We start from the raw sequence: 11,833 nt of genomic DNA, 5'->3' as shown, positions 1-11,833 counted from the left end.
ATCTGAGGTGCAGTTGAGGTTCCTATTCAACAGATAATTACTTAAAACTGCAAAACAAGACACCTAGGACAATGGGCAACAAAACCTAGAAATCCAGTGAAAGGAATAGGGAGATATGGTATTTAGACCTGTTACACAAGTTCCTAAATCTCATGCCAGAAAAGTGATTGAGCAATCTAAGTAACATGAGATATAAATCTCAGTTGCACTCTTAGATATGATGGTGTGTTCTGTATGACCAACTTCAGGCTACTTGTGGTGCTACAGGCACCCCTCTTAATAAGGTCTTGGATTAGAGAGACTCACCTGCTTAACTGCATGTATGCCCTGGAGGTTCAGAGAATATGGTCTGGAAGCTGTCCTTGCTCCTTCCTCTAATGGGAGTTGGATAACAGTAGTCACTGAAGGTGCAGCTGGCATAATGGCCAGCTGATAGTTGTGGTTGCAGCTGGCAGAATTCTGATCCTAAAGGTATTTTCCTTCTTCACTGCCTGAAGCAGCTTGTACTGTCACCTCCTCAGATGAAGAAGTGCAGAAGTGTAGGTAGTTCACCGTGTAGCATGAGTGACCTGCTAGATTATGGGATCACCTGGGAATGCTCTCGGTGGGGATGGGATGATGCTGTTGCAAAGTGGGAGAGGTGTAGCTGTGGGAAAAATAAGGGAATATGAGCCTAGAGAAAATGTTTTTCTTCCTTAGATCACTGTCATCATGGGAGTGTAGTGGAAAAGACTGGGAGCCAAACTTGCTTCTCAAGCCTGTTGCTCTTTTGATAGCAGTTCTGCCCTAGTCCATTGCCTGCTGTATACTTAACAACTCCCTAGCAATGAGGGCTTCTCCCCACCCCCAGTGTGTACAAATACCTGTATGTGTGTTCTTAGAGAACTTGTTGGTAAGTATTCCTTGAAACAAGAAGGAAATAGGAGATCACAAGTTTGCGAAAAATCACTGATGGTCTGAAGAATGACTTCTGTCTAGGGCTTCTGAACTGTCCTTAGCTACTGTTTATTGTGTGGGGAGGCAGATCCTTGCCAGCTTCCATCCACTTTGTGGGGGAGTGGAAGGAGGGGTAGGGAATGATATGGAAGATTTTCCTCAAGATGTCAGTATATGAACTGTTTCTGTCTTGCTAGAATATAGTAGCGGGAGAAAAAAAAAAAAAAAAATGTGTAACTCCCTCTCTCTTCTATAGTGTGAAACGCTTTGTTCAAGACGGTGCCTTAAAACATCACATAAGCTGTATTCTGCTGTGTATGATCCAAATGAAAAGGTAAGTAGTGTAGTGCATGTTTTCTCTTTGATGTTTTACTGTAACGTTGGCATTTGACTTTCAAAGCTCTCCTCTGTGCTGCTTCTAACAACGGCAGTTCTCCCAGTATAACCCCTTCACAGGCATTGAATTGCAGTCACTGAATTACTAAATGTTAATGTGGTGTATCTACTGAGATTGGATACTGTCTCAAGTGCATGACTTAAGATGTTGAAGTGGTTAAGAGCTTGGGGAAGTTACAACTAACCCGAGCATGTTTTTCTTTTGACAGAGCTATTCTTAATGTTGTACATGGTATAGGAGGTATAGGCATAAACCACCACTGCGTGTGTATGCATGTAAACATGTTCATGTAGATATGGAAAATGCAGTACTGGTAGCGTGTTTGTTAGATGGTCAGATGCACTTTGTCCAAGTTGAACTTGTTACTCATGTGTGAGAGTGAAAACTTCAGAGCTTGGATAAAGATGGATGTGTGAGGTTTGTAGGGTGTGCTAAATCCACGTCTTGGATGAGGCTGCTGGTTTTGTCTGAGTTTTCTGTCAGACTTGCTGACAGACTGATGCAGTAGCAATCTCAGCTTACAGTTGCTAGCCAAGGAAAACTTTTCCTGTGGGCGGCTGTCTTGGCATAGCTGCTGAAGTAACGCGCTTGAAAAAATAATGTAGCTGGAGGTGTGCTCTTGCTAAAGGGCATGAATGCCAGTGTTTCAGCATGGACTAGCTGTATCTGCCAGCGTAGGTGCAATTAATTAGGAGTGAAACAGTATTAGAAAACAGAGAAATACCAGTATGTAGTGAGAACTGTGGCTAACAAAAAATTCTCAGGAAAATTCTCCTGAAGTAATTAACTAAATTCTTCCCGTATTCTCAAAGTCTTTACTTAATCAAGGTTCTATTCCTTTTCTATAGGCGTAATTACGCTGAGACAAGGTAATCACGTCTTTGATTTCTGTTAACTAAAAGCTGCATTACTCCAGACAGTGGCTTCCATGAGTAGCTCAAGGTCTTCTCTGGCTTCTCTGCTCAGTGTTGCTGTTTTTGTAATGACTGCACTTCTAGTATCAGTCTTTTGCATACTAATTAGTGGAGATTGCATTAAAAAAAGAAATGCTGCATGCTATTTGAAGGCAGCATGTGAATAAAACTTTTTTTAGTTGCTGGACTTAAATCTTGTTAACAGCAGAAATAAAGTGAAGTTTCTTCTTGTTAGTATTCATATTGCAGAACTGGAAAATTAAATAACAGATATTCATAACATCCTAATACTGAAAGTCTTGTTTTGCTATGTCAGCATACTTGGTTAATAAAATAACTGTTACACCAAAAAGGTGTCCAGGCTGGACCTTAGCAACTTGATCAAGCTGTGGTTGTCCCTGTTCACTGCAGGGGAGTTGGACTAAATGATCTTTAAAAGTCTCTTCCAACTCTGACAATCTGGAAAACTCAATGAAGTATTTGAGTTGTTATACTCCTTACCACTAAGTATTGGCAGTTTTAAAAAAATTTCCCTTCAAGTCTATGCCTAAAGAGCTTTGGGTTCCTAGCATGCTGAAGCTTAAGTTCAGGAACAATTTGTGTTCTTGCAATGTTTGTACCTCTGATAATTGACTTAGCTTACGAATGTTTGTGATCTATCTTCATAGGGTGCAAATGTGTCTGAGTGCTTAGCAGAGGTGTGCATTTCTTGGCAGAGCTGGCTGAGTTCACTGTGCAAGCTTGCTGCAGCTCTTGTCTTAATTTCTGTATGCTGTTACCATGGGGTGATATTCTGGAACTGATTAGCAGATGTTAGCTCAGCCCTGACTTTGAAAAAATATAGTAAATTTAGTCAAGTGCACCTTGTGTATGTCTGTTTGTTCCACCCTAGTCTGGCAATGGAAACTCCCATGGTGGTGTTACAGTTCCTTTCTCCACTCTACCTGCCCCTTCCACAAAACTGATGACTGCAGGGATAATGAACAGTTTCACTGCTGCACTGATGATGCTTCGTTTTCCCCCAGATGATATGGGAAACAGCTGTTTTAAGTAGGGGAGGTAGAGCAGCTATAGAATGTCTTGGGGTGTAGTTAGATGAAACTAAGCTGGAGCAACTGTGTGCTGCCCATGAAGGGAGGAGCTTGCTGGCTTCCTGTCCTGTTTATGATTTGGAACTCAGGAGGCAGAGTAGGGCTGTTTAATTTGTGTGCTGAACTGATGCATCCTGAAGATGCATCACTGCCACATCTAAAGTATGAAAAGCAGTGGGGTGAGTGTGCAGGGCAGGATTGTCCCTTCTGATGATGGTCTGTGTTTGATACTGAGCCTCCTTGGTTGGAAACGAACCAGTATAGCAGCAATAGTGCTTACAGCCAGGACTGAGGTTTCTACATGGAGCTCCTCTCAAGTTTCTTAATGGAAAAATTTTGTTTAGGATGTAAGGCTGATTGTCTTCTGACAGCTTGTTATCCTCTTCTTCAGTGCTCCTCCTTCAGTGCATGCCTCTAAGATGTATTTACAGCATCAAGTGCAATGGACTGTGAAAGGTGACAGCGAATTTCACATGCCTACTAAAGTGTGACTTGCTGTTTTGTTGCACTTTGGTTGCTGCTTAATACTGAGTGTGTAATGATGTCATGATGACAGGAGTTTGCCAGGCTCCTCACGTGACTTAGCCATAATGGAGATCAAGGCCTGTACCAACTCAGCAAGAGCTGGAGGGACCACGTGGAGGTCTTTATGTGTCTGAGGTTTTGGGGGGAGAAGCTGATCCCTGGGAAGCTTGCCTCCTTTGAATATCTGGTGTGCGTTCAGCATATGCAACTTGAACACTTCTGGGAACTAAGGCTGTTGTTTGGCAGTGCTTGTGAATGTCTCTTCCTTGAACTTGATTGTTTCCTACAGCTTTTGTGGGGTTCTAATTTCTATACTGTGCATGGTAAGGAAATCCTGGGAATGGTGATGTGAGTAGTCAACACCTTTCTATCTGTTCTGAGCCTGTGTGTGTACTAGTACATATCTAGGCTAGCATACAGTTTGTGCTATACTGTTATTGATAAATCAGCAGAACCCTTTTAAACTAGGTGAACTCAGAGTTGCAGGCTTCTGGGTAAACCAGTGTTTTATTGGAAGTGGAGGAGAAAGGAATATTTTCTGAAGGGAGGGAAACTTGTAATGTGTTCATCTCTCAAGGTCATTGTTGTTCTTTTCCCTTCAGACTTTTGAAAAGCTCCTTATTGCCAACAGAGGAGAGATTGCATGCCGGGTAAGTATGTAATCCTAAGTTTTTTCCTTTTGTAGTTTATTCTTAAGCTATTATGTTTTCAATATTGATAGCTTTCATTTTTTGTGTGGTAGGTCATCAAAACATGCAAGAAGATGGGGATTAAAACTGTTGCCATACACAGTGACGTTGATGCCAATGCTGTAAGTACTGCTTGAATGCAAATGATAGATAGGGTTCAAGATGAATTACAGCTATTAAGCAACCTGCCTTCATATAATGGCAGGCATGTTTGAGGTTTTGAAGCATCTTTGCATATGCCCTTTACTCCACGTGCTTAAAAAGGGAGGTACTGATGGATTGGGCAAGTATTTAGCAGTATGTGGCTTGAACTCTGGTGCTTTGCTCATTGTAAATGTTATCTTGCTCTTTATGCCTCAATTCTGGGAGAGAACACAGTAACACCTAATAGGTAGTTGCTCTGTGCAGCAAGAGTGGCAGTTAACCCGAAGTTTTGTTTTGCTAATGAGCACCAAGGGTAATTAAAAATGGTTTGCAGGAGATGAAGAACTCAATATGAATGGTTCCTCTACCTGTTACCTTCAATTTATGCTTTCTGCTTGCCAGAGGAATGCTCTCTCCTACCAGATAGCTACCAAGCATGCCAGAGCTGTTACATTTGATGCAGATATTGAGGTGTGTTCATCAGTGTGTCAGGAAAGTAGTTAAATGGCTCTCTAGATAGGGAAGGTACTTGTCTAGATGCTTACCCCTTTTTTAGGTCTTGTAGTTTTCTATGCAGTTTATTTCAAAATATCTTAATTTGGTTACAGCATACAACAGCAAGTATATTCATACTTGTCCTCTACAGTCAACAAGACTATACATCTTATTACTCTTTGCCTGCAGGAACTGCAACGGGAGGAAAGACTAGAGGTTTTGAACTGTTTGTTGGAATTGGGAGCTGAAAACCAGTGTTACAATTTAATGGGAGAGGTCCCTAGGCAAGATGAAAGGGAAAAAAAAATGTGGATTTTATGCATAGCAGGACTTAAGTTCATCAGCACTTGAAAAATTGAAGCACGAGTCGTGGAATTTAGGAAAGTTTAGTTAGGAGAACTTTGTTTTCGGATTTGAGTGAGAGATGAGAACTGTTGAAAATTTTGGACTCTGACACAGCTGTTGTCTCAGTTCTTTTGCTTGGTTCGAATAAATAAACTGTGGGTATAATAATGGTCTGAAACTAGATTATACTCAGATGAGTCAAATGAATTTCTGTGCCAAGTAATAGTTTTCTTCAGGTGCTGGAGAATAATAACACTTGCTCTGGATTTTAACTGGTAGCCAGTTAGCACAACTAGAAGCATATAGTAGCTTGTGCATTGAGAAATGATTTCTTAATAGATGGGTGTTAGGCATTATAAATCCTCATTCTTCTGGAAGCCAAGAATTAAGTGGAAATAAATACAAACTACTCAAAGTCCATGATCCTTCTGGTAAGACAGAAGCAGGCTAATGTGTACTTCTATTCCATCTTATACATATGGTGTCTGCTGTTTGGATAAATGGATCTGCTGTTTAGCAGTGTTGCATAACCTTGTTTGTTGGCATGATTCTGAAAATACAATAAAACTTCTTTAAAAAAGACAGTATGATCTTTCACCAGTTGGTAACAGGACTTGAAAAATGAATTGATCTTTCGAGTGCATCTGGATGCCTTTATTTTTATTGTATGGGCACTGCTATGAACTGGAGAGTATGGAAAACTTGAAAGTAATGCATAAAGACTGAGATCGAAGATTATAATGAGGGAATAAGAGTAACAGGAAAAAGTACAACTCATGACCTTACAGAAGGGAGTACCAGTGATGTGTTACAAAGAACTGAAAATATAATAGCTATTCTGCTTCAATCTACTGTGCCATCTTAACTTTAATGTATATATGTAGGGTGTTTAATTCATAACAGTTCATAAGAGAAAATAAATTCAAGCTGGTGTCTCAAATTCAGTAAGGTATTCAGAACAGTTCATAACCTTAACGTGTCAAATGAGATGCTGACACTTTGAGTTTATGGGCAAAGATAATGCTAGCAATTCTATGAGGGTTAAGTATTGCCTGCTTAGCTTCTTTGGATCCTTACTTAGGCCAACAAATTGAGCTGTGCAACTTACGGATTAGCTGGGTGCATTGAAGAAGCTTTCAGTATTTAAGGAAAGTGAGAGAGGTTGTTTAAAATGTTGTTCTAACTGATTAAAACATGGTATTAATACAGATACTATTTACATAAGTGGTTTCTTGGTCTAACTGTATGAGAGCTACTCCAAAACTAATGCCTTCTATTTTATTATGTTGGCCCAGAATGTCAGAGGTGGATGTTGGTTGATAATAGCAGAGACTGAGCCTTCCCATCAGTATTCCATTATGTTTTGTTGCTGTGTGACTGATGGCAACGTAGGGGCAGTCTGACAGGGAAGTGCGTGTGAAGCAAAGGGGTGTCATTAAATTCCTTAGTGCAGAAAAAGTAGCATCCTGTGACAGTCACTGATGCTTACTGAATGGTTATGGAGGCCAACCTGTGGATGTGAGCACAGTGAGGTGGTGGGTTGCATTTCAGCAGTGACAGCAGCAGTGGGTCACCTCTGCTGACACAGATCTTCAGGAGCGTGGCATACAGGCTGTTGTTCATTGCTAGCAAAATTAATTTAATATTGAAGAATATTGTTTTGTAGCTGAGAATTTGTCAAATAATGTTATAGTGCTCTTTGTATCTGTTGTAGCTTCCATGGAAATAAATAGTAGGCATTACTTTTGGAACAACTGATGTAGTGTGTCCACCATGTCTCTTTTAATCTCTTCTTTGGATGTGTAACTGGAAATAGCTTAATGTAATCTGACTTAATGACTAGGATATCTCCAGTCATTCACTGTTGTTGTGAATGACCTGGCCATTGCAGAGGTGTGTGTGATGGCTAGTTAGGATAGATGCGTCCAGAGGCCCAATTGTTTGACTGTGTTACTTATCATAAAGCAGTGACAAACTTGGCTTGACATACATTGTTTATTTCTGTTCAGATTGCATCAGCAGGTAACTACTTGGTTGAACCAGCAGTGGCAAGATGTCAAGCTGAAATCAGATTTGGCAGCTAATGCAACCTGCTGAATGAGTTTATAGGAGGAAAATGTTTGCTTAGTGGTGGGATTTTGTAAGAGTTGTGAATCTGCTTTTTTTTTTTTTTTTTTTTTAAATGGTGATAATCACTGGAACAAAGGCAGAAATAAACGTAAAGGTTCAATCACCAGCCCATCCTAAAGCTATTTGTCTTTACTAAGAATAGTGGGACCTGATTTCAAGTGATGAGTATACAGGGACTGTTTACAAAAATGCTTTTTAATGAAGTGTTTAAGAACATAATGATTTGAAGTAGGTAAACTTCCTGTTTAGAAGGTGGAGCAACCTCTGAGATCCAGTAAAACCCCTTATTACCTTACCTGTGTAGCTACTTACTAAAGTGTGGGTAGTCTGATATTCTTGGTACCATTTCTTTTGTACAAGTAACTTTAAAAGTCAGTCGTCTGCATCTTTCTGGCTTTCCTTTCTGCCATTCTGCTTGAAAACAATTGAAATTGAAGTAGGGCAGCTTTAGTGTGCCTATATAAAAACTCACAAAATAAGACAAACAAAAAGCCCAAAACACAAAGCATCTAGCAATTCAAACTCTTCAATAACAGCTTCTTGTTTATTCCCTATCCAGTGTCATATGCTTAAATGATTCTAGTAGGTACTTTCATTGGTGTTTGTGTAGAAATGATATATTTACCAGTAAAAGTGTTGATTTTTTTTTTTTTATTAATTTGCTGGTGAGCTTTTACTCCAAAAGCTTCACTCTGAATGACTTTTTGGAATTCTTCCATTTAATATGCAATTAAATGTTTCAATGTAAGAATTGACACATCTTTGTGGAGTTCAGTGTTAAATGGAAGTGGTGGGAATAGCTGAAATATATACATGCTTTGAGTGAAACTACTTTTGTTACTCCAGATTTGGTTGCTACAGAACAAAGGCAAAAGTTCTGTGTGCTGTTAAAGCAGTATTCATTTTGACATCCCAAATGTACATCTTAATAAAGGTAACTAGGCTAGGAAAGTACATGAGAATTTTGACCTCAAGAAGTTAAAAACTGTAGCAACTTGTGAGCAGAAAGCAGCAGAAAGAACTGTACTAAAATGGGAATATGGCAAAAATTGAACAGCCTGCTGAGAGCCAGCTAATGCTTATTTGAGGGAGGGAAATAAAGAATAAAATACAGTCTGGTTCACTTAGAGAAAAAAAAAAAATCTGAAGTATTCCTATAGGCTAAAAACAAGAATTAAACAAGAATTGTTATGCTGATAGGACAGCAACATTAAAGCTTAAAAGGATGTAAGTGACATCAGGGGCTTGTGAGTTACTGTGCATTAATGTGAAGTTGTAGGTAGCTAGAAATTATATTAAATGGGTTTGGATTACGTTTACACTGCCTAAGGGATTTGAATGAGCAGAAAGATAATTTTTGGTGTTATTTATGCTGTAGAAAAGAAGTTGCTGCTTTAACAAATGTCCTGAAGTAAAATCAGCATAGTTTAGGGAAGAGCAATCTGGCAAGATGACTGAGACGCTCTTAGAGAACAAAGATGCCCATGAGGTGCTGTGTATGTTCAGGAAAGTAGGTTGCAATTTGTGCATTTTAGAGTCTTGACAGTCTTGGTTAATGCTCTGTATTTTATGATGTTTTGGGGAAGAGCAGGAAAGAAGCTGACAAACTGTGCAAAATGCTACTTTTTCTTCAGAGTTCAAATTGTGAAGCACTAATTCTTTATACGTGGGTATGTAAGGAGCAATAGAATCTGGACATTTGAATTTAATGCAAACATCTGGGATTATTTTTGGGGTGAGAAAACAAGCAAAGAATTTTCAGTGAAAAAAGAGTAATGGTATGTACTTTTTTCCCCCTGAACTGATCGGAATAGAGGGTTAAGATGAAAGAGCCTCCTCAACCATAAATGTAACACTGATGGTGCAAACATTGTCGAGGAAAGCTAGAGAACTATTGTAGTGCCTAATGTAATCAGCTAAAAGTATGATAAATGAAGAACAGGCTTTCACTAATTGGATCTGAACAAAAGAAGGTATAGCATAAAGCAGTGAATGAGATATAATTTTATTTGGCATTTTTTAACACAGCAGGGATTCTATAGCCATATGAAGCAATGAACTATAAATGACTGAAAAAATCCCATGGGAAAGTAATGTAAACTACTGAAACTTCATGGAGTACTGGGCAGCTGGTTTTGCCCCTTTAATGCAATTTTTGTCACTCACTAGGCTTCAGGTGTTAGAGATGTTTGTGCTTACAGTCTTTTAGTATGCTCAGTGTTTAACTTTTGAGAAATACCTTTTTCTGCTGGATACTATAAAGGCAAAAATGATGCAAATGCTTTTATTGATGTAAAATTAACTGCACAGTATTTATCTGTTCGCATGAAATCTTGGTCTTTGAAGGAAAATGGGGGGGGGGGCGGGAAATCCAAGGATGTATAAACTGAAAACTTGTAATGCAAACTTATCTTTTTTTAAGCTTGAAGTCTGTAGCCATATTTCAGAAGGAAGTAGAGAAGAAGCTTCTTTAGGGGAAATGCAAAGCTGATTAAGTTTGTAAGCTGTTATAGCAAGTCTGTATTGGGTGGAATGAATTTGGGTGAACAAGCTGAGCTTTTGACTTAAACAATAAAAACATAACTTAGAAGATTTTTTTCCCTACAGCTTAACAGGATGTCTGTTCTTTGTTCTCAAGGAATGTAGTTGGCAAAAAAAAAAAAAAAAGTTGTGGGGGGGTTTTGATTTTTTTTAATTTTAAAAAAAAAAAAAAAAAAAAAAAAAATCACCAACATTATTATATTGAAAAGTTTATCTGAAACTGAGAAGTTTTCTTTGCTTGTAGCTGACTGACATACAGAGGTTTCACAGAGTAGATGAACACTGACTTTTTTTTATTGTTGATTGCTTCTGTAAATATACAAAACAAATCTGTCATCTGCTACAAAAATGGTGATTCAAGCGTTTTAGAATCATAGAATCAGAAGATGACTTGCGTTGGAGGAGACCTTAAAGATCATCTAGTTCCAACCGCCCTGCTGTGGGGGGTGTTGACAGCTCATTGCCTCCCAATGGCACTTTGTTTGTGCTCAGATAACCTGAAGAGAGATCTACTTCAAGTACCTATAGGAGAAGGAAACGCTCATGTTTTGTCTTGTTCAAGAACATGTTTTCCAGACTGATGTCTAAAGTGTACAGAGGGGACTCTCTGCTCCTGTGCACTGCATCTGGAGCAATCCATTGCTAATAAGTGGTGCAGCGTAGGAGTGTGCCAGGACATGCAAAGGGAGCACTAGGGTCAGGTTTGTGGTTGGTGTTCTGCTCTTTCTTCAATATTTGTCTTATATTACAGCTAAACCATACATAATAAATTAAATTGTCTTTGTCTTCAAAGATAAGGCAGCGTGCTGCTAGTTTCTGTACAAGAGGTGGTGGAAATGTCAATTATTCTGTCCCCTTGCCTTACTGAGTTAAATAATCAACACTTGCGTAAGGCATGAGATGTTGGTATTGATCTTCCTGTGAATATCTCTGTGGGAGGAGCGTAGTTTTATTCAAAACTGTGTCTTGTCTGCCAAGCACAGACTGCTTTTTCTTTTAAAACTGTACCATAACTTCTAAGTGAATGAGTGGAGGCTGCTAGAAATAAATAAGAAAGGCTGATAAAGAAATACTTGATTTTTGTTGGCTTGTAGAAGCTTAAATTTCTCCTAAAATTATGTAACTTAGTGGGGCTCACTAGAGCTCTAAGGTCGAGGTTTCAGGCTGTTCTCCAAAGACTATGCATTTTAGTCAGTGATAGGATGGCACAAAATGTGTATGACCTTTGGAATTAGGACAAACACATTCCTTTTGTGTTATTTGGTGGCTAAGATAGTGTTACTTGGATTTTGGATGAAGGTGTTACGCTGAGCAGAAGGCTACAGAACAGAAAGCTTTAGGCATCATGGTGCACACCTTTTGGGATACTCCTTGAACGTGGGAAGTGTATATTGGAAGGAGGGAGTTGAACTGAAATCATCTGGTCTTTGTGAAGAGTTATTTAATTACCAAATTCCTTATATGAAGGACCAATACACAGATTAAAATGAATTTCTTAACATAAAGCTCATTTGGAGGAAATGGTTGGTCTTAGGATGACAAGATGCAGGAATTTGGTCACAAGCTAGCTGTGATTTGAATGCCCAGTTGTCTCTGCAGCAGTAAACTGTATCTGTGTTTCTGTGG

General features: G+C 39.1%; 1 protein-coding gene across 1 annotated transcript in view; it reads left to right on the top strand.

Moving 5' to 3' along the window:
* The first annotated feature begins 826 nt into the window (after nt 1-826).
* Nucleotides 827-11,833, top strand: part of LOC122155949 (propionyl-CoA carboxylase alpha chain, mitochondrial-like) — a 35,668-nt gene continuing 24,661 nt past the window's right edge. Inside the window, exons 1-4 of the mRNA XM_042810333.1 lie at nt 827-892; nt 1,193-1,270; nt 4,466-4,513; nt 4,606-4,674. Of these exons, the coding sequence (XP_042666267.1) occupies nt 827-892; nt 1,193-1,270; nt 4,466-4,513; nt 4,606-4,674 (261 nt within the window). The remainder of the gene's footprint in view (nt 893-1,192; nt 1,271-4,465; nt 4,514-4,605; nt 4,675-11,833) is intronic.

The sequence above is a fragment of the Centrocercus urophasianus genome, unplaced genomic scaffold, assembly GCF_019232065.1.
Source record: "Centrocercus urophasianus isolate 14NV4802_14NV808 unplaced genomic scaffold, USGS_Curo_1.0 seq_12, whole genome shotgun sequence".
Lineage (NCBI taxonomy): Eukaryota > Metazoa > Chordata > Aves > Galliformes > Phasianidae > Centrocercus > Centrocercus urophasianus.
This window is presented reverse-complemented; position numbering and strand designations above follow the sequence as displayed.